The sequence below is a fragment of the Oncorhynchus nerka genome, linkage group LG15, assembly GCF_034236695.1.
Source record: "Oncorhynchus nerka isolate Pitt River linkage group LG15, Oner_Uvic_2.0, whole genome shotgun sequence".
NCBI lineage: Eukaryota > Metazoa > Chordata > Actinopteri > Salmoniformes > Salmonidae > Oncorhynchus > Oncorhynchus nerka.
The window spans coordinates 87,594,011-87,617,289 of NC_088410.1; the positions used below are offsets into that span (position 1 = coordinate 87,594,011).

The 23,279-nt window shown below is 43.7% G+C and overlaps 1 protein-coding gene across 4 annotated transcripts; it reads left to right on the forward strand.

The window, feature by feature from the left end:
• Positions 1–1,508: 1,508 nt before the first annotated feature.
• On the forward strand, positions 1,509–22,953 carry LOC115143474 (ras-related protein Rap-1A-like). Of its 4 annotated transcripts, none has more exons than XM_029683939.2 (8): positions 1,509–1,617; positions 7,063–7,151; positions 7,710–7,778; positions 7,915–7,971; positions 8,161–8,301; positions 20,241–20,384; positions 20,508–20,639; positions 22,135–22,953. In XM_029683939.2, the coding sequence occupies exons 2-7, from the start codon at positions 7,095–7,097 to the stop codon at positions 20,595–20,597; spliced, it is 558 nt and encodes a 185-aa protein (XP_029539799.1). In that variant the 5' UTR covers positions 1,509–1,617; positions 7,063–7,094; the 3' UTR covers positions 20,598–20,639; positions 22,135–22,953. The 4 variants fall into 4 exon arrangements, with proteins under 4 accessions (XP_029539799.1, XP_029539797.1, XP_029539800.1 ...); XM_029683937.2 differs by having other exon boundaries at positions 20,508–20,631; XM_029683940.2 differs by lacking the exon at positions 22,135–22,953 and adding an exon at positions 21,081–22,128 and having other exon boundaries at positions 20,508–20,631.
• Positions 22,954–23,279: the final 326 nt, after the last annotated feature.

A 23,279-nucleotide genomic window follows, 5' to 3' on the forward strand; every position in this document is an offset into this window, starting at 1 on the left:
ACAATATCGAATCATCAGCATCCATAGACATACGGGCTTGACTTAAGGCTAGTGGTAGGTCATTAGTAAAAATAGAGAACATTCGAGGGCCAAGAGAGCTCCCCTGCAGTACACCACACTTGACATGTTCAACATTAGAGAAGCTTCCATTAAAGAAAACTGTTCTATTAGATCGATAGCTCTGAATCCATGATATGGCAGAGGTTGAAAAGCAATAACACATACTGTACGTTTTTTCAATAACAGGTTATGGTCAATAATATCAAAGGCTTCACTGAAATCTAACAATACAGCTCCCACAATCTTCTTATCAATTTCTTTCAACCAATCATCAGCCATTTGTGTCAGTGCAGTACATGTTGAGTGCCCTTTCTTTATTAGCATGCTGAAAGTCTGTTGTTAATTTGTTTAACAGTGAAATTGCATTGTATCTGGTCAAACAAAAGTAAAGGGTGCTTAACCATTCTTAGGTAGCAGAATGACTTTTGCTTCCCTCCAGGACTCAGATTAAAGATATGACAAATAGGAGTGGCAATATAGTCCGCGATCATCCTCAATAGCTTTTCATCTAAGTTTTCAATACTCTCACCATACCACTTGATCTTAGGTAACCTCAGTATGTATTTTTTACACCATTTGCTTTGGTGTTGTGTTGCTTATGTTATTCAAGAGACTGCCATCTCAGCCTGGAGAACTCTCAAGGCATAAAACCATAAAACCTGAAACATGTCACCCTCTAGAGGGCAGTATACACTAGATATCCTGAAAGAGTTGTCCATGTTTGACAGTTTTCTTTTCAGTGAAAATTGACTGCCAGTGGTTGTTGGAGACTAACTCATGTGAGCATTTCCCCCCCTTCATTTACACAAAACACAAACCTGTCCTCAGCTACAGGAAATCTGAAGAGGAAATACAGCCCAATAACAGTTGGAAAAAAATGTTTCTGTTCTTGGAGGAGCATGAAAGAAATTTGTCAGTCACCGCTGTCACATGCCATCTCCATTCTCTCAAAAACGTTAACATGCATCTGCACACAATGTGTGGGTGTGCCTCTATAACTCTTGCATCAATTTGACTCTATTGTCAATGTTCAAAACTAGCTTTGTTCACACAGTCGGTTACATAGGTGCCGTGACCCAGTCTGCGAGGAGGAAGTCAAAGGAGAGTCAAACTAACAGAGATGGTTTGATAATAAAGTTGACATATTTGCTTAAATGCTTTTTGCAGAGTTTACTGATTGGGTTTGCCAGGAACTGTCATGGGCCATGTTGATGATTAAAAAAAAGTTTTTGTTCCTTATGTGGCACATCCACTGCTACCACAAACGGAACACGCGCAACATTTCACATTTTCATTATAAGATAAATAGTTAGGAAGGACGTCTCCTGCGCACGGGGCCGGACCGGGGATATCAGAGACGCAAAAGAAGCGAGACATCCCACTTTCTCATGTATTGTTTCAATGACCCAAGTAAACGTTGGTTTCTATGGAAGAGACGCCCCTTTAAGTAGACAGGAACTGACACATTTTTTCCTATGGTAAATGGCCTGAGTGAGCCATCTTCATTTATCCAACGTCTTTGGATATACACAGACTGGCGGAGTGGAGCGAGAAACGGTGAGAGTAAAAAGGCTTACTTTATTTAGCCGTCAAAAAGCCACCCGCGTAAAAAAATGTCGGTGCAACAATTTTATGTAAGTTCGAAGGAAAGACATGACACATTGTTAGTGAATATGCTGCATTTAGCTACTGAGATGAGAAATTTAAACGCCCACTAGAAGCTGTATGTAGTGCACTCCCATTTTAGTCAAGGCCAGGCGGAAGGGCAGGTAGCTAACAGTCAGTAGCTAGCTAACTATAGGGTTGTGGAAAACATATGTTACTAGATAAGATACAATCCACGTCTGTTAGCTATTTAAAATATAACTTTATCCAAAGATGTGTACTATAGTTTATATTTTGTATTGTGTACAGAGGCACAGGAATGCATGGAACTACAGTTAGTTACGTTAACTCGTGAAGCGTCGACCAATCATCAGTCGCTAACAGTTTGCTAACTATTAGCGTACTAGCAAGCTATTAAGCTAGTTAGGTAACATTTAGCTGGCATTTGTATTTTGAATTCGTTTTAGACCTACTTGAAGGCTACGCCACAAGTGTGCTTGCTTAGGTACCGCATGTGTAGCTAACGTTCGTTATGTACTAATTTGAGTTAATCAAGTTTATTCTAAATAGTTGGGTACCGTTAGTTTGACTTGCGTCAACTCTTCGCTAGCTAGAGAAATTACCTTGTTAGGTGTTGATTGTTAGTCTGTAGTACTTGACTTGTTAGTTATCTGTCTGTCCGCTCATGTGATGTCGACTGACCACTTTGCAAGAGGCCAGATCATAGCTGCATAACAATTTTGTTTAGGTTGACATGTGGATGTCTGTTGGTTCTCCTGATGTAGCCAAGATACTCGCTGCTGTAAAACAGCTAGGAGGGTGTCGCTGGCAGGGATTACAGTAGGCAAGTCAAATGAATGGGCTGCTGCTGCACGGTCCCTATGGAAAACTCTTTCTAGAGCGCATTATTTCAACATCTCTAAATGGTTAAACTAGGGATAAATGTGTAATTATTTAACAAATCTATACATTTACTTGATTTACTATCATGTTAAATAAAGATTCATTAGATATTAGAAAATAATTAAATGTATAGTATATGCTACTTTCCATTGTGTGGGCAGTATGTTTAACTACATTACGCAAACTGGCGTTTTGACCACATCGAATTGGGGGGGAATCACATATCCCATACGCGTAGGGGGTCGCAGAAATGAGAATTTAGCTATAATTCTCATTCTCACGGCACTGATCATTTGGGGCGGTCTCTCTAAAAGTCGCTGGCACACCAGTACACTGATTTGACAATCAAACTATCGCTTAAATAGCAGCCAATGTGGTTCGTTTTAGTTAACTAACAGGAAAAATATGCATTCCCTTTTCTATGATGGCAGACTCCCGACATTTACCGTTCCAAAATATAGATAAGCTTTCTATAAGTCCTCATCTAACCAATCATATATAGGTTATTGTGGCCTTTGAATAGTGTTAGACCCTTTAGACCCCAATATAATTCTAGGTTGCTGCTGTTGAATACTGATAATACTCAGTATACTGAATACTGAGAATTTTCAAGATGGGAGAGGAGCAACAAATAGGATACAATTGTAATCAGGAACATCTCATTCTCCCTTCCTTCCTTTTTCTCAACCATACACATACTTTCTTCCTAATAAGGGGTTTCATGATACTGTTACAGGCCTCACTCACTCACTCACACACTCACTCACTCACTCACTCACACACTCACACTCTCTCTCTCTCTCTCTCTCTCAATGAATTGCATTGGTAGAAACAGGACAAAACAAGCAACTTGTTTGATGGCTATGTAAACAAATATCCAACTCATCATACTGCGCGGGCATCTACTACCCTAACACGACAGTTAAGCTGTCAAGTAATATCAAAACGAGGCAATGTATAAGCTATGAATATATCCACCCAGCCAGTATATATCCATCCACCCAGTCAGTGATCCCCGGGAGACGTGGATGTCACCCGCCCGCTTAACCCAGAAGCCAGCCGCACCAATGTGTTGGAGGAAACAACGTTCAACTGACGACAAATTCAGCCTGCAGGCGCCCGGCCCGTCACAAGGAGTCGTTAGCGCATGATGAGCCAAGTAAAGCCCCCCGTTAACCCGGGTAACCCTGGGCCAATTGTGCGCCGCCCTATGGGACTCCTGGTCACGGCCGGTTGTGACACAGCCTGGGATCGATCCTGGGTCTGCTGTAGTGACGCCTCAAGCACTGCGATGCAAATCCTTATACCGCTGCGCCACTTGGGAGGCCGGAGCTGTGATAGTTTTAACAGGACATGCAACCTCATCTCCCCCTCTCAAACAATTGATTTCAACTTGATAATCGATGAGTGAATGACAAAAGTGTTTAATTTCTCTCTCTGTTTTGAGGATCCCTGTATCTAAATATAGCTGACTGTGTTCTGCAGGTTGTCCTCTAACCAGTGATGTACAAATATCTCCAATTTCCATGTGGTTTTTGAGTTGTGCTAGTTTCAACTGGCAGTTTCAGTCAGTGATTACATCAGCAGTTTGCTTAAACCCTCTCTGAACTCACAACGGTTACTACCAACAGTTGTTGCCTCTTTGGTTTAAATTTAATGAATGACTTGCCAAGAGTTTAGAGTAGAGGTTGCCCTCAGCCTCATCATCAACCCTAAAACCTCTAGGCCTGCTGTGAGCCAGAAGATAGTCACCACATTAGAATGTAGCCGAGACGACAGAGAAGGACATCTGGGCTAACGCTTCAGACAAATGTTTCAATGTTAATTTATGCTAATCCTGTTTTTCACAGGATTACCATGGGACTCTTCTCTTGTCAAAAACAAAGGGCCAGTATGGATTTGTGCAAATAAAAACTAGCTCATAATAGGATAGATTTTCTGCTCATCTAACCTTGTGATTTTGTCTCTCTGGCTGATGCTGACTGTGTGGGGTATTTTTCTGTAATTTCCTGACATTTTAGTAGAGTGATTTCAGGGTGGAGTTGTTTTGAATGAGTAATGATAGAAGACGTGACCTTATCGTGGCAATTTGAATAATATCAGTTTGTGTAGATTTTGCCCATTCTTTAGCCCCATTAATTCCTGAACCACAAGTGGTTGACCATAATTCTTCTGACTCCAACCGTATTCAGTGCTAGCTTTGCTAACAGAGGGTAATAGGGGAGTGTAATGAATAGATACTTGCTATGTAAGTGTAAAGTGGTGCCTCAAATTATAGGAGTGTGGTTTCTACTGGTCTGGAGAGATAGAGGAACCTGCCAGTCAGTGTGGTGTCAGGCGCAGTGACAGCTTCACTATCATTGTCACTGGATTACCAGCAACATCCTAGGAAACCCCCCCCTCCAAATAGCCTGCTGAAGTATAGGCTACATGTCAGAGTAACTACTACTACAGTGTGGCTATTAACACAATTTGAATTGTGTCCACCAATAATCTGTATACTGTTTTGACTAATTTGTGACATGGCTAAAACATGCTGTCTGTCTGTGCAACTTATCTTCCCAGTTTAAGCCTTACATGGAGACATACCTCTGTCCATAGAGTGAGTTATATGTTGGTGATGTCATGGTTTCAGCATGTTTGTGGTGCGTGGCTCACTCCTTATTTCTTAGTTACTATGAGGGGCAAGACTGTTTAGCAGTGGAGGATGCTGAGGGGGGGACGGCTCATAATGATGTCTGGAACAGCGTGAATTGCATGGAAACTATGTGTTTGATGTATTTGATACCATTCCACCTATTCTGTTCCAGTCATTACCACCAGCCAGTCCTCCCCAATTAAGGTGCCACCAACCTCCTGTGCTCTTTTGGCTGTTTGTTTTGTGATGAGATATATTGAGGACAAGTAGAGCGGGAGGGAGAGAGAGATTGAGGTTGTTAAATAGATGTCCTTACATGGCCTGCAGTGCACGTGTGTGCTGTTGAGGGACTTCAGTAGGTCATCCCAGTATGAAAGCTAGGAGTGCAGTCAGGAAGCATCAGTACTGGAGCAGACTTTCTTACGACTATCTATGCATAGTGACTTTACCCCTACCTATATGTACATATTACCTCAACTAACCTTTACCCCCACACATTGACTCGGTACCGGTACCCCCAGTATATAGCCTCATTATTGTTTTGTTTTTTACTGTCATTTATTTAGTACATTTTCTTAACACTTATTTTTCTTAACTGCATTGTTGCTTAAGGGCATGTAAGCATTTCACCTGTTGTATTTGGCGCATGTGACAAATTAAATTTTATTTTATTTGGTCACATCTATTTGAAAGTAGGCCTAGTTGTAGTTGACAGTTTTTCACACATCATTTGAACTGAAACGTTTATTACGCTACCAGTGACATTAAACCTACATCTTCAGCATGCCTCAGCGATAATAATCCTAATAGCTAAGTCTGTCCTCCTCTGCTTTTAAAAGGATTACAGTTTTCGCATGGCTCATGAGGACTACGATGTGTGGAACAGAAACTCCACTGACTGTTTCTTTTCAGTAGAGCGTAGGTGTGTCTGTTTGTGTGTGCTTTCCCTTGTCCCCCCCCCCCCCCAAAAAAAAACCCCGCACCTCCTGTATGGTGAGGAGGATTAGTCTCTCCTTAAGTGATTGATTGGTCTCATATCCAATGAGACTGTCTGGTGTCGGGAGCTGAAGGTCAAGGAGCTTCCCTCCCCTCAGTGTTTAGCCCTAGAGGGCTTGTGCTGTCAAAAGAAGGACACGAGGAGCAGTGTTGGGCGGTTTTGTGGTTCTACATTGACAATAAATAAGTATACCTTTATTATTATCATCTTGCGTGCATACAAGGCCCAACCGAAACTTTACTTTCGCTTTTAACCCAACCCTTCTGAATTGGAGAGGTGCAGGGGCTGTCACGTTGGATGCTTCGGGGAGCTGCTGTTGTGGGAAGTTAACTGCCTTGCTAAAGGGCAGAACTAAAGATTTTTCACCTTGTCGGCTCGGGATTCGAACTAGCAACCCTTCAGTTACTGGCCCAACTCTCTAACCACTAGGCTATCTGCCAACAGATTTTGCCAGCTAGCCTCTTCGCTTTACTTTAGCAGAAAGATAGGCCTGCATATAGACCCAGTTGTCAAGCCCATGTGACGTACAGCAATGGATTTCAGTTACTGTATTCATAAACTGAATCTTACAGGGTGTGCTGCCTGCATGCATAACGGCCAGATGGTTGTGTCATTGGAGCAGGCGGCCTAAACCCAAGCATATCCATTCACACCCACAGCTGGTTTGTGTTAGCTAAAGGGTGGGGTCATCTGGGGTCATATACTCCTCACCACCTCCGCCCTGGAGCGCCACTAATGGGTGTTCCCTTTGTTATGTTGCTACTTGTCCCAACCATGCTAAATTTGGGAATGACTACGATCTTACTGGGAAAACTCTTGTTTTACAATCCTTTTCTGTCTCTTTCTCTTGTCTGTGCAGACTGTTGGGCTGTCCCGTGAAGAGATCCCGCCATGCGTGAATACAAGCTAGTGGTGCTAGGCTCGGGAGGCGTGGGCAAGTCCGCTCTGGTGAGTATTTTACTCTGGCCCCGACCACTCTGTTCCTGCTACTGTTGCCGCGATACGACGATACCAGATTTTCCTTGGTAAAAAAGAAAGCATAAAGCAGACTAAACTCGATGGTCCTTTGAAAACCCACTGTGTGCTATAGCTAAACAGATGTGAGTCTGGGTGACAGCATAAAGCTGTCTGTCTGCTCAGGCCAGCTGTCTGTCTTTTATTTGTGTACCAACTAGCTCCCGAGTGGCGCAGAGGTCTAAGGCGCTGCATCTCAGTGCAAGAGGTGTCACAACAGCCCTTGGTTCAAATCTAGGCTGTACCACATCCGGCCATGATTGGGAGTCCCATAGGGCGGGCACAATTGGCCCAGCGCCGTCCGGGTTTGGTCGGGGTCAGGCCGTCATTGTAAATAAGAATTTGTTCTTAACTGTCTTTTATGCCTGGTTAAATAAATAAAAGCACAAGCCAGGCCTGAAGGTCCCCAGCATCATGATTGCATATTCCTGTGCTAGTGATGGGTTGTGATTTGTTGATCTGACTTTTTGTGGCCTGTGTCCTCTCTTACAGACAGTCCAGTTTGTGCAGGGAATCTTTGTGGAAAAGTATGACCCAACAATAGAAGACTCCTACAGAAAGGTATTTGTCCCGTAAGGGAGGAAGGGCCAGGAGTAACTTGATTGCTAGCAGCTGGTCTGTGCGTCAAAAACATGTTGTGTTGTGCTTTTTCTTCCTCTGTACCTTCTCTAATATTGTATTTTCTTCTCCTCTGCAGCAAGTGGAGGTAGATGGACAGCAGTGCATGCTTGAAATCCTTGACACAGCCGGCACAGTAAGTGAATGTTTCTCAGTCTGTGTTTTTATTAATAATTTCTCAGAACTACCAAGACTAGATAAAATTTTCAGCAGCTGCTAAATTAATTTATAGAAGGGGATCACTTATGGTGAAATGAAGAGGCTTTGAGGAGGATAGAGACGTAATGACAGAGCGGAGCTTATGGTGTGTCTGTCCGTCCTACAGGAGCAGTTCACTGCCATGAGAGATCTGTACATGAAGAACGGTCAGGGCTTTGCCCTGGTATACTCCATCACAGCACAGTCCACGTTCAACGACCTGCAGGACCTGAGGGAACAGATCTTGAGAGTCAAGGACACTGAAGATGTGAGTATCTACAGGAGATGATGTAGCATATCACCCAGTGTCCCCCTTGGTTTATAACTAGGACCCAGGTTTATAACTAGCACCCAGGTTTATAACTAGGACCCAGCTTGATTCCTAATCAGGCCACATGATCAGTAAAAACTCCTGCCGCTAGTTAAAACAGCACGATATAACATTTTCCCATGAACTAGTCTTTGCGGTGTAATCACAACTGAGCTCATACAGCAAGAATGAGAAAAGTAAATATAATACAATTATTATTGCAACCCCTCCACATTAACCACAGTCCCATGTCTTGGTATTACCTCCTTGTGTTTGGAGTAGCATAGTGAGAGAACTGGCCTCGACAGATACTCTCTCAGGAGGAGGATGCCCTTTTTTGGTGATCTGTAGAATCCCTTTCCTCTCTAGCTCTCTCTTTCCTGTTCCCTCTCTCTTTCTGGGGGCGGGACTAAACTTTCTGTGTGTGTGCCAATAGGGCCCCTGGACTTTGTTGTGATTGACTCTTTTCATCGCCTTTTGCTCTTTGTTTCCCCCCTGGCTTGCTGTTCTGTGTGGTCTGGCCCAAGGCTTTGTTTCCCCCTGGCTTGCTGTTCCGTGTGGTCTGGCCCAAGGCTTTGTTTCCCCCTGGCTTGCTGTTCCGTGTGGTCTGGCCCGAGGCTTTGTTTCCCCCTGGCTTGCTGTTCCGTGTGGTCTGGCCCGAGGCTTTGTTTCCCCTGGCTTGCTGTTCCGTGTGGTCTGGGTCCCGAGGCTTTGTTTCCCCCTGGCTTGCTGTTCCGTGTGGTCTGGCCCGAGGCTTTGTTTCCCCCTGGCTTGCTGTTCCGTGTGGTCTGGCCCGAGGCTTTGTTTCCCCCCTGGCTTGCTGTTCCGTGTGGTCTGGCCCGAGGCTTTGTTTCCCCTGGCTTGCTGTTCCGTGTGTTCCGTCTGGCCCGAGGCTTTGTTTCCCCTGGCTTGCTGTTCCGTGTGGTCTGGCCCGAGGCTTTGTTTCCCCCTGGCTTGCTGTTCCGTGTGGTCTGGCCCGAGGCTTTGTTTCCCCCTGGCTTGCTGTTCCGTGTGGTCTGGCCCGAGGCTTTGTTTCCCCCCTGGCTTGCTGTTCCGAGTGGTCTGGCCCAAGGCTTTGTTTCCCCCTGGCTTGCTGTTCCGTGTGGTCTGGCCCGAGGCTTTGTTTCCCCCTGGCTTGCTGTTCCGTGTGGTCTGGCCCGAGGCTTTGTTTCCCCCTGGCTTGCTGTTCCGTGTGGTCTGGCCCGAGGCTTTGTTTCCCCCTGGCTTGCTGTTCCGTGTGGTCTGGCCCGAGGCTTTGTTTCCCCCCTGGCTTGCTGTTCCGTGTGGTCTGGCCCGAGGCTTTGTTTCCCCCCTGGCTTGCTGTTCCGTGTGGTCTGGCCCGAGGCTTTGTTTCCCAACTGACTTGCTGTTCCTTGTGGTCTGTCGTTAAATCTCCGAGATCGTTTTGGGAAACGGCATTATTAAAGAGCCACTGAACACGCTGATTGGCACGTATGTTTTTCTGTTGCTCATTAGAAAAAATAACTGATATCAGTCTTGGTGTGTTTGCTGATCGATTCCCATTTGGATTGTCCTCTATATGACACTGTAGATGCGGAATCCTAATTCACTTCCTCAAAATCCCCAGAATGAATCTAAGATGACTCAAGAAATCTGTAATTTTGACAAGGAAGTTTACTGTTTTTAGTTGTGCAATTTTATATCTAACTGAGGTGTTTGGTGCTGTGTTTCTCAAGTAAAAAAATGTGCGACATGTTGTCTTGTGTAAACAGTCGGAGCAGCTGGGCAGGTCTGTCTCACTGTCTATGCTACTGAATTGAGAGCTCTCACAGCAGCTGTTCGCCCCATGTTAGTGGACAAATGGACATCGTCAAATCAAAACCCAACCTTCATTTACCCGTTGTGACGCATGGATGTTCCAAACTCGGTTTTAGATGAGACTGGCTTTATGACCAATTGTCCTATTTACATTTTGTAGTCAACATTTACACAAATAGCTGTTTCTGACTTGTATCGATGCCACATAGGCATTTTTTAAAGGGATTTGTGTTTTTGTAAAGGCAGTCGCTCTTTAACGTTGTACTTGAAAACGCTCGTAATCTAACACCTGCTTCAGACCACTCGTAGAACAGCTACATTCTACGAGACGCATGTGACAGGGTTTACTGGAAATTATGGACTACAAAAAGAAATCCAACCACGTCACGGACACCGACGTCACGCTTCCAGACAAACTAAACACATTCTTGCCCGCTTTGAGGATAATGCTGTGCCACTGTCTCGGCCCGCTAACAAGTACCCCCCCTCTCCATGGCGGATGTGAGTAAAACATTTTAAACGTGTTAACCCTCGCAAGGCTGTTGGCCCAGACTGCATCCCTAGCCATGTCCTCAAAGACGACCTGACGCAATCGCTATCACACTGCCCTATCCCATCTGGACAAGAGGAATACCTATGTAAGAATGCTGTTCATTGTCTACAGTGAAGGTAGTAAACATCTCCACTTCGCTGACCCTCAACACTGGGGCCCCACAAGGGTGCGTGCTCAGCCCCCTCCTGTACTCCCTGTTCACCCACGACTGCGTGGCCATGCACACCTCCAACTCCATCAAGTTTGTAGACGATACAACAGTAGTAGGCTTGATTACCAACAACGATGAGACAGCCTTCAGGGCGGAGGTGAGGGCATTTGGAGTGTGGTGTCAGAAAAACAACCTCTCACTCAACATCAACAAAACATAGGAGATGATCGTGGACTTCAGGAAACAGCAAAGTGAGCATCCCCCTATCCACATCGAAGGGACAGCAGTGGAGAAAGTGGAAAGTTTTAAGTTCCTCGTTTACACGTCACAGACAAACTGAAATGGTCCACTAACACAGTCAGTGTGGTGAAGAAGGCGCAACAGCATACACTCAATTAGTATTTGGTAGCATTGCCTTTAAATTGTTTAACTTGTGGAAAACGTTTCGGGTAGCCTTCCACAAGCTTCCCACAATAAGTTGGGTGAATTTTGGCCCATTCCTCCAGACAGAGCTGGTGTAACTGAGTCAGGTTTGTAGGCCTCCTTGCTCGCACACACTTTTTCAGTTCTGCCCACACATTTTCTTTAGGATTCAGGTCAAGGCTGAATCCTCATGATGCCATGTATTTTGTGAAGTGCACCAGTCCCTCCTGCAGCAAATCACCCCCACAACATGATGCTGCCACCCCTGTGCTTCACGGTTGGGATGGTGTTCTTCGGCTAGCAAGCCTCCCCATTTTTCCTCCAAAGATAACGATGTTCATTTTGGCCAAAAAGTTCTATTTTTGTTTCATCAGACCAGAGGACATTTCTCCAAAAAGTACGATCTTTGTCCCCATGTGCAGTTGCAAACTGTAGTCTGGCTTTTTATATGGCGGTTTTGGAGCAGTGGCTTCATCCTTGCTGAGCGGCCTTTCAAGTTATGTCGATATAGGTCCCGTTTTACTGTGAATATATACTTTTGTACCGGTTTCCTCCAGCATCTTCTCAAGGTCCTTTGCTCCTGTTCTGGGATTGATTTGCACTTTTCTCATCAAAGTTCGTTCATCTCTCCTTCCGGAGCGGTATGACGGCTGCGTGGTCCCATGGTCTTCATACTTGCGTACTAATGTTTGTACAGATGAATGTGGTAACTTCAGGTGTTTGGAAATTGCTCCCAAGGATTAACCAGACTTGTTGATTTTGTTTTGAGGTCTTGGCTGATTTATTTTGATTTTCCAATGATGTCAAGCAAAGAGGCACTGGGTTTGAAAGTAGGCCTTGAAATACATCCACAGGCACACCTCCAATTGACTCGAATGATGTCAATTAGCCTATCAGAAGCTTCTAAAGCCATGACATCATTTTCTGGAATTTTCTAAGCTGTTTAAAGCCACAGTCAACTTAGTGTATGGAAACTTCTGACCCACTGGAATTGTGATACAGGCAAATAATCTATCTGTAAACAATTGTTGGACAAATTACTTGTGTCATGCACAAAGTTGATGTCCTAACCAACTTGCCAAAACTATAGTTTTGAGAAATTTGTGTTAGGTTGAAAAACAAAGTTTATTGACTCCAACCTAAGTGTATGTAAACTTCCGACTTTTTATACCATCTGTTGCACCTTGTCTATGCCGCTCGGCCATCGCCCATCCATATATTTACATGTACATATTCTCATTCACCCATTTTAGATGTGTGAGTATTAGATAGTTGTTGGGGAATTGTTAGATTAAATGTTAGATATTAATGCACTGTCGGAACTAGAAGCACAAGCATTTCACTACACTCGCATAACATCTGCTAACCATGTGACCAATTTGATTTCATAGGTGTCATTAGATGCTTTTTTTGCCCTCCTGTGTCACTTTATACACAGGAGATCTCTGCTAAACATAGAATCACATTGTTTAACCATCTCTATGACCTCCTATAACTTCAGAATGAAGTTGGCCAATAGTAAACTTTGTAGTCAGTCTGAGATGTCTTTTTACATTTACATTTACATTTAAGTCTTTTAGCAGACGCTCTTATCCAGAGCGACTTTTTTCTTTGCAACTTTACCTTGAAGGTCAGCATCCCGGAGTCTCCTCTTCACTGTTGACATTGAGACGGGTGTTTTGCGGGTACTATTTAATGAAGCTGCCAGTTGAGGACTTGTGAGGTGTCTGTTTCTCCAACTAGACACTATAATGTACTTGTCCTCTTGCTCAGTTTTGCACCGGGGCCTCCCACTCTTTATATTCTGGTTAGAGCATTTTGCATTGTTCTGTGAAGGGAGTAGTACACAGCATTGTATAGGATCTTCAGTTTCTTGGCAATTTCTCGCATGGAATAGCCTTCAATTCTCAGAACAAGAATAGGCTGTGTTTCAGAAGAATGTCTTTGTTTCTGGCTATTTTGAGCCTGTAATCTAACCCACAAATGCTGATGCTCCAGATACTCAACTAGCCTAATGGAGGCCAGTTATATTGTTTCTTTAATTAGCACAACAGTTTTCAGCTGTGCTAACATAATTGAAAAAATGTTTTCTAATGATCAATTAGCCTTTTGAAATGATGAATTTGGATTAGCTAACACAACATGCCATTGGAACACAGGAGTGATGGTTGCTGAAAGTGGGCCTAATAATGAGTCGTTTCTAGCTACAATAGTCATTTACAACATTAACAATGTCTACATTGTATTTCTGGTCAATTTGCTGTTATGTTAATAGACATATTTGCTTTTCTTTCAAAAACAAGGAAATCTGTAAGTGACCCCAAACTTTCGAACAGTATTGTAGGTATTCACAGCTCTGATTCACTCTACTTTGTGGAAGCACCTTTTGACAGTGATCACAGCTGTTTTTCTGGGTAAGTCTCTAAGACTTTTCCACGCCTGGAAATTTGCCCATTGGTATTTTGAAAATTCTTAAAGTTCTGTCAAGTTTGGTGTTGATCATTGCCAGATAAATACAGCAAGGCCTGAAAATGGTTAAGTCAAAACTGTAACTCGGCCTCTCAGGAACATTCACTGTCTTTTTGGTATGCAACTCGTGGAGATTTGGCCTTGTGTTTCAAGTTATTGTCCCGCTGAAAGGTGAATTAATCTGTGTCTGATGAAATGGAAATAGAACCATGTTTTGCACTAGAATTTTGCCTGTGCTTAGCAGCATTCTGTTTTATTATTTTTTATCCTGAGAAACTCCCCAGTCATTAATGATTACAAGCATACACATAACATGATGCAGCGTGGTACTCAGTAATGTGTTATATTGGATTTGCCCCAAACAACACTTTGTATTAGGACAAAAAGTTTTAGCAGTATTACTTTAATGCGTTGTTACAAACTGGATGTGTGTTTTGGAATATTTTGTATAGGCTTCCTGCTTTTCAATCTGTCAATTAGGTTAGTATTTTGGAGTCACTACAATGTTGATCCATCTTCAGTTTTCTCCTATCACAGTAATTACATTCTAACTGTTTTAAAGTCACCTGTGCGGTTTCCTTCCTCTCCGGCAACTGACGTAGGAAGGACACCTGTGTCTTTGTAGTTACTGGGTGTATTGATACACCATCCAAAGTGTAATTAATAACTTCACTGTGCTCAAAGGGATATTCAATGTCTGCTTTTTTCATTTTCCCATCTACCAATAGGTGCCATTCTTTGTGAGGCATTGGAAAAAGTTCCCTGGTCTTTGTGGTTGAATCTGTGTTTGAAATTCACTGCTCGACTAACGGACCTTACAGATGTGTGGAGTAGAAGGGAAGGTAGTCATTTAAAAATCATGTTAAACACTATTATTGCATACAGTGAGTCCATACAACTTATGTTACTTGTTAAGCACATTTTTACTCCTGAACTTATTTAGACATGCCATAATAAAGGGGTTGAATACTTATTTACTCAAAGACATTTCAGCTTTTCATTTTTAATTAATTTGTACAAGTTTTGAAAAACATTGTTCCTGGTTGACATTAATGAGTATTGTGTGTAGTTCGTGACCAAAAAATCTGTAATACATTTTTAAATTCCGTCTAACAAAACAAGATGTGGAAAAAGTCCAGGGGTGTGAATACTTTCTTAGGGCACTGTATAAAAAGAAGCTTCAAATGAAAACTGACACGACAGCATTAAAATATGAATAGTTTACAGTATGCTAATAGGCCCATTTGATTCTAATTGAAATACATTTCATGTTCAATAAATTGAGTTCTATTTCCCTACTGTCTAATTTGTCATGATGTGTGCAATGACGTGCCAAATCGGAGATGTCTTGCATTTTGGTTGGGTAAGCTTTAGAATAAGCTGCCTCAATATTTGCAGCCATATTGGTGGTAATATATCCATCGTCAGTATTGTAGAATAATTCTAAGGTTAAGGTAAGATTTGAATTGAGAAAGCGCTTCTCTCGGATCAGTTGTCTTTTTTTCCCCCGATCCTAGTATCAACACATGCTCCAACAATGCACTTAGCGACAGTTCTCTCCCTGAGCTTTTGGGAAAAGCAAGTTACATCTTCGGCCATTGTAGGAAAGATGCATGGTTAAAACCTTTGCAAGCCTCAGTTCCATCGGAAAACTGGGACCAAGTCTGTTTCACTGTCTGTGTGTTCTGTGGTTGGATTGCATCGAGTTGTGTATCCTGTGTTAGTGGGAAAGTGAGTATTGTTGAAATCAAAACCCAGCCCTCAAGTAAGTCAAGAGGTTCCCACGCTGAGGTCTGTCCAACGCTGGTCAGACCAAGCTGACTCCACACTCCAAGACTGCTTCCATCACGTGGACTGGGACATGTTTCGTATTGCGTCAGATGGAAATATTGACGAATACGCTGATTCGGTGTGCGAGTTCATTAGAACGTGCGTCGAAGATGTCGTTCCCATAGCAACGATAAAAACATTCCCAAACCAGAAACCGTGGATTGATGGCAGCATTCGCGTGAAACTGAAAGCGCGAACCACTGCTTTTAATCAGGGCAAGGTGTCTGGTAACATGTCCGAATATAAACAATGCAGCTATTCCCTCCGCAAGGCTATTAAACAAGCTAAGCGTCAGTACAGAGACAAAGTGGAATCTCAATTCAATGGCTCAGACACAAGAGGCATGTGGCAGGGTCTACAGTCAATCACGGACTACAAGAAGAAACCCAGCCCAGTCACGGACCAGGATGTCTTGCTCCCAGGCAGACTAAATAACTTTTTGCCCGCTTTGAGGACAATACAGTGCCACTGACACGGCCTGCAACGAAAACATGCGGTCTCTCCTTCACTGCAGCCGAGGTGAGTAAGACATTTAAACGTGTTAACCCTCGCAAGGCTGCAGGCCCAGACGGCATCCCCAGCCGCGCCTCAGAGCATGCGCAGACCAGCTGGCCGGTGTGTTTACGGACATATTCAATCAATCCCTATACCAGTCTGCTGTTCCCACATGCTTCAAGAGGGCCACCATTGTTCCTGTTCCCAAGAAAGCTAAGGTAACTGAGCTAAACGACTACCGCCCGTAGCACTCACTTCCGTCATCATGAAGTGCTTTGAGAGACTAGTCAAGGACCATATCACCTCCACCCTACCTGACACCCTAGACCCACTCCAATTTGCTTACCGCCCAAATAGGTCCACAGACGATGCAATCTCAACCACACTGCACACTGCCCTAACCCACCTGGACAAGAGGAATACCTATGTGAGAATGCTGTTCATCGACTACAGCTCGGCATTCAACACCATAGTACCCTCCAAGCTCGTCATCAAGCTCGAGACCCTGGGTCTCGACCCCGCCCTGTGCAACTGGGTACTGGACTTCCTGACGGGCCGCCCCAGGTGGTGAGGGTAGGCAACAACATCTCCTCCCCGCTGATCCTCAACACGGGGCCCCACAAGGGTGCGTTCTGAGCCCTCTCCTGTACTCCCTGTTCACCCACGACTGCGTGGCCACGCACGCCTCCAACTCAATCATCAAGTTTGCGGACGACACAACAGTGGTAGGCTTGATTACCAACAACGACGAGACGGCCTACAGGGAGGAGGTGAGGGCCCTCGGAGTGTGGTGTCAGGAAAATAACCTCACACTCAACGTCAACAAAACTAAGGAGATGATTGTGGACTTCAGGAAACAGCAGAGGGAACACCCCCCTATCCACATCGATGGAACAGTAGTAGAGAGGGTAGTAAGTTTTAAGTTCCTCGGCATACACATCACAGACAAACTGAATTGGTCCACTCACACTGACAGCGTCGTGAAGAAGGCGCAGCAGCGCCTCTTCAACCTCAGGAGGCTGAAGAAATTCGGCTTGTCACCAAAAGCACTCACAAACTTCTACAGATGCACAATCGAGAGCATCCTGGCGGGCTGTATCACCGCCTGGTACGGCAACTGCTCCGCCCTCAACCGTAAGGCTCTCCAGAGGGTAGTGAGGTCTGCACAACGCATCACCGGGGGCAAACTACCTGCCCTCCAGGACACCTACACCACCCGATGTTACAGGAAGGCCATAAAGATCATCAAGGACATCAACCACCCGAACCACTGCCTGTTCACCCCGCTATCATCCAGAAGGCGAGGTCAGTACAGGTGCATCAAAGCTGGGACTGAGAGACTGAAAAACAGCTTCTATCTCAAGGCTATCAGACTGTTAAACAGCCACCATTGAGTGGCTGCTGCCAACACACTGTCATTGACACTGACCCAACTCCAGCCACTTTAATAATGGGAATTGATGGGAAATGATGTAAATATATCACTAGCCACTTTAAACAATGCTACCTTATATAATGTTACTTACCCTACATTATTCATCTCATATGCATACGTATATACTGTACTCTACATCATCGACTGCATCCTTATGTAATACATGTATCACTAGCCACTTTAACTATGCCACTTTGTCTACATACTCATCTCATATGTATATACTGTACTCGATACCATCTACTGTTTGCTGCTCTGTACCATCACTCACTCATATATCCTTATGTACATATTCTTTATCTTCTTACACTGTGTATAAGACAGTAGTTTTAGAATTGTTAGTTAGATTACTTGTTGGTTATCACTGCATTGTCGGAACTAGAAGCACAAGCATTTCGCTACACTCGCATTAACATCTGCTAACCATGTGTATGTGACAAATAAAATTTGATTTGATGATTTGATTTGACTTTACAAACCTCTGTTTTGGACGAGACTGACTTTATGACCAAAATTCTCCTATTTACACTTTGTAGTCAATTTTACTTTTTTGGGGGCCGCAATAAATGTTTCTGACTAATATTAATGCCTCAGGCCGTTCTATCAGATATGTTTATTGCTTTCAGTTGCATTAATGCTTTTTAGACTGTTTAATCTTTCATTGCCACTTGCAGGAATGCATGACCAACGGAAATGCTTTCTGTGTTTTTTTTCTCTCTCTCTCTCTCCCGATGGATTCTTGGTTGAGTTTGGGCATAGTGAGTTCAGTGCTGCTCCAAGTGCTTGATGGGAATGCCACACACCATTTACTACCACAGGGTTGGAGAATGTGGAGACACTGAGGGCTCATGGTCTAGCCACACTCTATTACAGACACTTTGTCCACAGAGAAGACACAAGCTACAAAACAGAACACAGCAAGACTCTGAAATAGGTGCTTAGATGTCCCACTATAATAAGCTTTGAGGAGTCTTGGTAGGATTTGTTAAAGGCTAAATGTGATACAATGTAACTATACGATTTATCAAAATGCAATTGCTTTAATCAGTAAATAATTGACCAGTGCAAACCTGGCCACTACATTTATATTTCCTTTGGTCTCAATACTTACTTATGCAAGAGATCTTGTGACTCCTGCTGTCTAAGCCCTCGTCTGTTCAGCTGGAGCAGTAGGCTCATGCCTGACTTGTGATTTCTCCATGTGTACGTCTCGGTGTGGCTCTTGGACACGGGCAGCTTAAAGTGCCTGTCTCTATGCTGCTGACTGGGGACATTCTACAGCTACATTCCTCCCCCTCTGGCATTTGCTAGCCTGGAAATACGTACCTTAGGTTCCACTCGGACTCTAGGGAAACCGTCGCTCAACAGCCCAGTCTTGAGGGTTTGTTTGGATTTGAAACTTCAACGCTACCTCTATAGGGCAAGTCCAAACATCTGCTTCCTGTCGTCTGGCCTACAGCCCTGTGAGAGAGGGCACTTTATACCACCCTGAGTAGGGTGAAGTTGACCCCAAACGCTGTTCTTGCATTCCTGCAACAACTGCTCCCTCTAATGCTTAAAGTTAGGATCTGGGAAGGAAAAACTGAACCTCGACCTATGCTTATATATAGCAACTTCTATGCAGAGCTGCTCTTTCTAGTAGAGGTGTGAAGGTTTAAACGAAATTGGGATTCTTAGTGTTAAGAAAAACCCCTAACCAATTATAATGATTTTTTACGTAAAAAACAGTGGGTCAGTTTCCAAAACAACTAAGAGCGTTTTAAAGCGCGAGGCTCAACTTCTCCACTGTTTTGATGCCCTGACTACCAGGCTGTGAACAGCATGAAGCGAACCCGTGCACATGCGCAGATACTGTGTGTGTGTGACTGGGTGACAGCCAAGTGTTGCATCTCCCTCATCTCAGTATCCTAGACTGTTAATTGATTACAGCCCCAGCTTTACTGAAGTTGCGAGACATTCCAAGCCAAGGAATTGTGAGGTACAGCCTTTGATTGCTGATAGAACCGTGCACTAGGCCTTTCTGTCTGCCTGCCTAGTGGCCGAACTGCCTGTACTGTCCCCCTCTGTTCCTCACTAGCTCGCTATGAAAGATGCAAGTGTTTAGTTGCCGTACTTCAAAGAACATAATCAGTCTCCTCCATTCCAAAAATACTGAATATTAGGAGTCATCTTGACACACATGGGAGTCGACACCGGGAGTCGACGTGCAAGGAGTCGAATCCATTATTTTGGAGTTGACTCCACTACTACATCATCATCATTAGCAGTTGGACAAATGTCAGAGAAAGGCAAGCGACAGCAGTGAAGTCCTGTATGTCAACACTTTGAGAAGTTAAATGAGAAGGAAATGCCAACTTTGCGAGGTGAAAATGAGGTACAGTAGTGGTAGTACAGGTGCAATGCTTAATCATCTGAAAGGGACATACCGTGAGACCCAAAGCGTTATTTCCATCCATCCATCCATAGTATCATTCTATGGAGCAGCTGGAGCATGGAATGCAATGTAAACACAGAGAAGCAGGCAGGAAGCTGATTTCTATCCTGCGGAGTTGTCATAGTTTCCGCTTTTACCTACCTCCCTAGACAGCCAGAACAAACTGTCAGGATGTGTCTGAAAGAGTCTCTCTCTCTCTCTCTCACACACACACATCCATGTGTTTTTCATCTGGTCCCAGTGAAATGCTTCAGTAACATTTTGCTGTTATCCCCTGTTCTCTTCTCTCTCTGTGTCTCTGTCTCATCCCTGTTCTCTCCTCTCCCAGGTGCCTATGATCCTGGTGGGTAATAAGTGTGACCTGGAGGATGAGCGGGTGGTGGGCAAGGAGCAGGGTCAGAACCTGGCCAGACAGTGGAACCACTGTGCCTTTTTAGAGTCCTCCGCAAAGTCAAAGATCAACGTCCTCGACGTGAGTACTAATAATCAAACTGCTGACCAATGATTCAAATGATGATGCTTATAGACTGGATTTATACGGCTAGTTTGGGCTTTTTAATGTGTCAAAGCACTAAACAATGGTATTGCCCTGCAGATCTTCTACGACTTGGTCAGACAGATAAATAGTAAAACGCCTGTTGAAAAGAAGAAAGCGAAAAAGAAATCAAACTGTGTCCTGCTCTAAAGGTCCCCTCCACCCTGCAGCAGCTCTGAGCCAGGTGAGTAGGTAACTAATATGCTCCTCTAATACCCTGACTGGTACACCTCTAGCCTTGCTGCTCGGCCTCCGGCCTTACTAGAAGGAGCACAAACCCCTTCTCAACTCACAATACGGACACACAATTTGGGATTTGTTTGATCAGTAGTTTATACAAGCTTTATTATTGATTTGAATGGCTGCAAATACAACTCTGGCAGTAAATTGTCTTGTCATTGATGGAGTTGATATGGCTTGAGAGCATTCATGGAGAGTTGACTGCTCCACGTCATTAGAGCTGGAAGGAAACGGCTACATCTGCTGGTAGCCTGGTGTGACTGTGTCCACATGACTGTACATACTCATGTCCATAGTGCTCAGTCTTTATCCAGTTTGTAGGGTAGCCGTCAAAGCAGAAAGGTCTGGGACTATGCTACAGTAACTGTAGACTGTGTTTCATCTGTTGTTCAGTCCCACAGTGAGGGGTCCCAGCCAGTCCAGCAGCCCTCAGGCAGTGTCTGTCCCCTCTGTCCTCGGCCGGCCACGCCGCCAAGAGCACTGGACTGGCACTAACGGGATTACAGACCCACTGTTCAGACTACAGGAGCTGCCAGGCTGGGGTAGAACAGCAGAGCTGGGAGGGCGGTGTCAGGCCTGTAGCTCTCAGGCTGGTCTGAAAAAATACATAAATACAGTTATCCATACCTACCCGTAGGTGTTTAAGTCTGGTGGGATTGGATTGGAGTGAGCAATATGGTAATGTCTCTGATGGGCTTGGGGAACATCTGCTATATTTCCTGTTCCTCTCTGGTCCCTTCAGTACTGAACGCTTAAGGGCAGTTGTCTTCATGTCCCTCTACTCACTAACACCTAGCCCAGCTTCTTTACCAAGCTTGCCTTGCCTCCACGCCTAATGGACTATATAGCCTCGTTATTGTTATTTCCTTTTTTTATTTAGCACTTTTTTTTTCACTTTTTAACTCTGCATTGTTGGGAAAGGGCAGGTAACTAAGCATTTCACTGTAAAGTCTACACCTGTTGTGTTCGGCGCATGTAAAACTAGATTTGAATGAAAATCAGAAATATGCACTGCACCAACTGGCCAGGAGAGGGCAGCACTTCAAATCAAATCATTTTATTGGTCACACACACTTAGCTGATTTTATTGCTGGTCTAGTGAAATGCTTGTGTTCCTAGCTTCAACAGTACTGTAGCATCTAACAATACACACAAATATAAAAGTAAAAGAATGAAATTAAGAGGTATATAAATATTAGGATGAGCAATGTCGGGAGTGGCATTGACAAAAATATAGTAGAATAGAATAAAGTATATACATATGAAATGAGTAAAGCAGTATGTAAACATTTATTAAAGTGACTAGTGTTCCATTATTAAGGTGACCAGTGATTCCATATCTATATAGGGCAGATAAATATCCCTTGCTAGGTGATATAGTATAGGACATTTCCTTGAATGAAATTGAAAGTTTGATGTACTCCATTAATCCTCTCTCCACCTATAGAATGCTGTAATGAAGAACTGTTGCCCAGATTGGACCGTGCCAGCATTCTGACAGCCCCGCCTCCCCCATCAGCCATAAACGGTGACGACACAAACAGCCGCCTGCTGATTCGCTAGTATCAAGATATCAAGGCAGGACACAAGGAGAGAGAAGACTGGTGTCTATCTCACTCAGACTTCTCTGATCTGACATCAGTGAGCCTTGAAGGACAGTCTTCATTTCCCACATGGTGAACCACCATAAACTCTCTGAAAGTCTCTGAAATGGAAATGTCAATGGTCTGGCCAACCGAGAGCCCCCTCCTTTTTTGAGAGTGTAAAAACGATTACCTACGAAGGGAAAAAAATACTTCAGTATTTTACATCTTTGCAATATATCGTATTTGAAGACATGGAAGTTGACTTTATTTGTGTGAGTATAAATATCTGCAGACAGCATGATCACATCTGGTATTAAGTGTAGTAAGAACGTTCAAGTGGAAGTAACAACTTTTGTATAGCCTCGTGCCAGTCATGTCAATGGTGGACCATATGTTTTTTGGTTTCTCTTAACTCCATGGACTTTCTCTTCTGCAAATATCTCTGTGACTTAATTTTATACTCAGTCACTGGGATTTCATAGTTCCCGTAATATATTCTAATGCCATTTTTTGCATAATAATGCTTGAGAAAAGGTATTTTATAGAAGAAATATGGGGGGGGGATTGATTTCTGTCTCTTGAAGCTGAAATATATACTAAACCAACTTTAATAATGCTTCTGGTGTTTTTGTCAAATGATGTTCCAGCTTTTATGGATTATTAAATTTAGTAAATTTTAATTATTTTGGTCATTGTATTTTGTGGATTTAACACATCTGACTTAATAATCATACAGTGTCATGTAAAACCAACTCTATGATAATCACGGGGTTAAATCAGATGTGTACAAACTAAGTGGAATGTTGTTCCACCACTAACGATCAGCAAACAGTTGCACAGTGGCAGTTCAATACAAAGCTATATGGCTCTCACTTAATTGCTCCCCCAATTTGCTCGGCAAATCCTGTGTCTGCAACAACCACCAGGGGGTTCTGTGGGTATAAAAGGGCCTGTTATTGGCCTGTTAGCGCCTTCAGAAAAGTATTCACACCCCTTGACTTTTTCC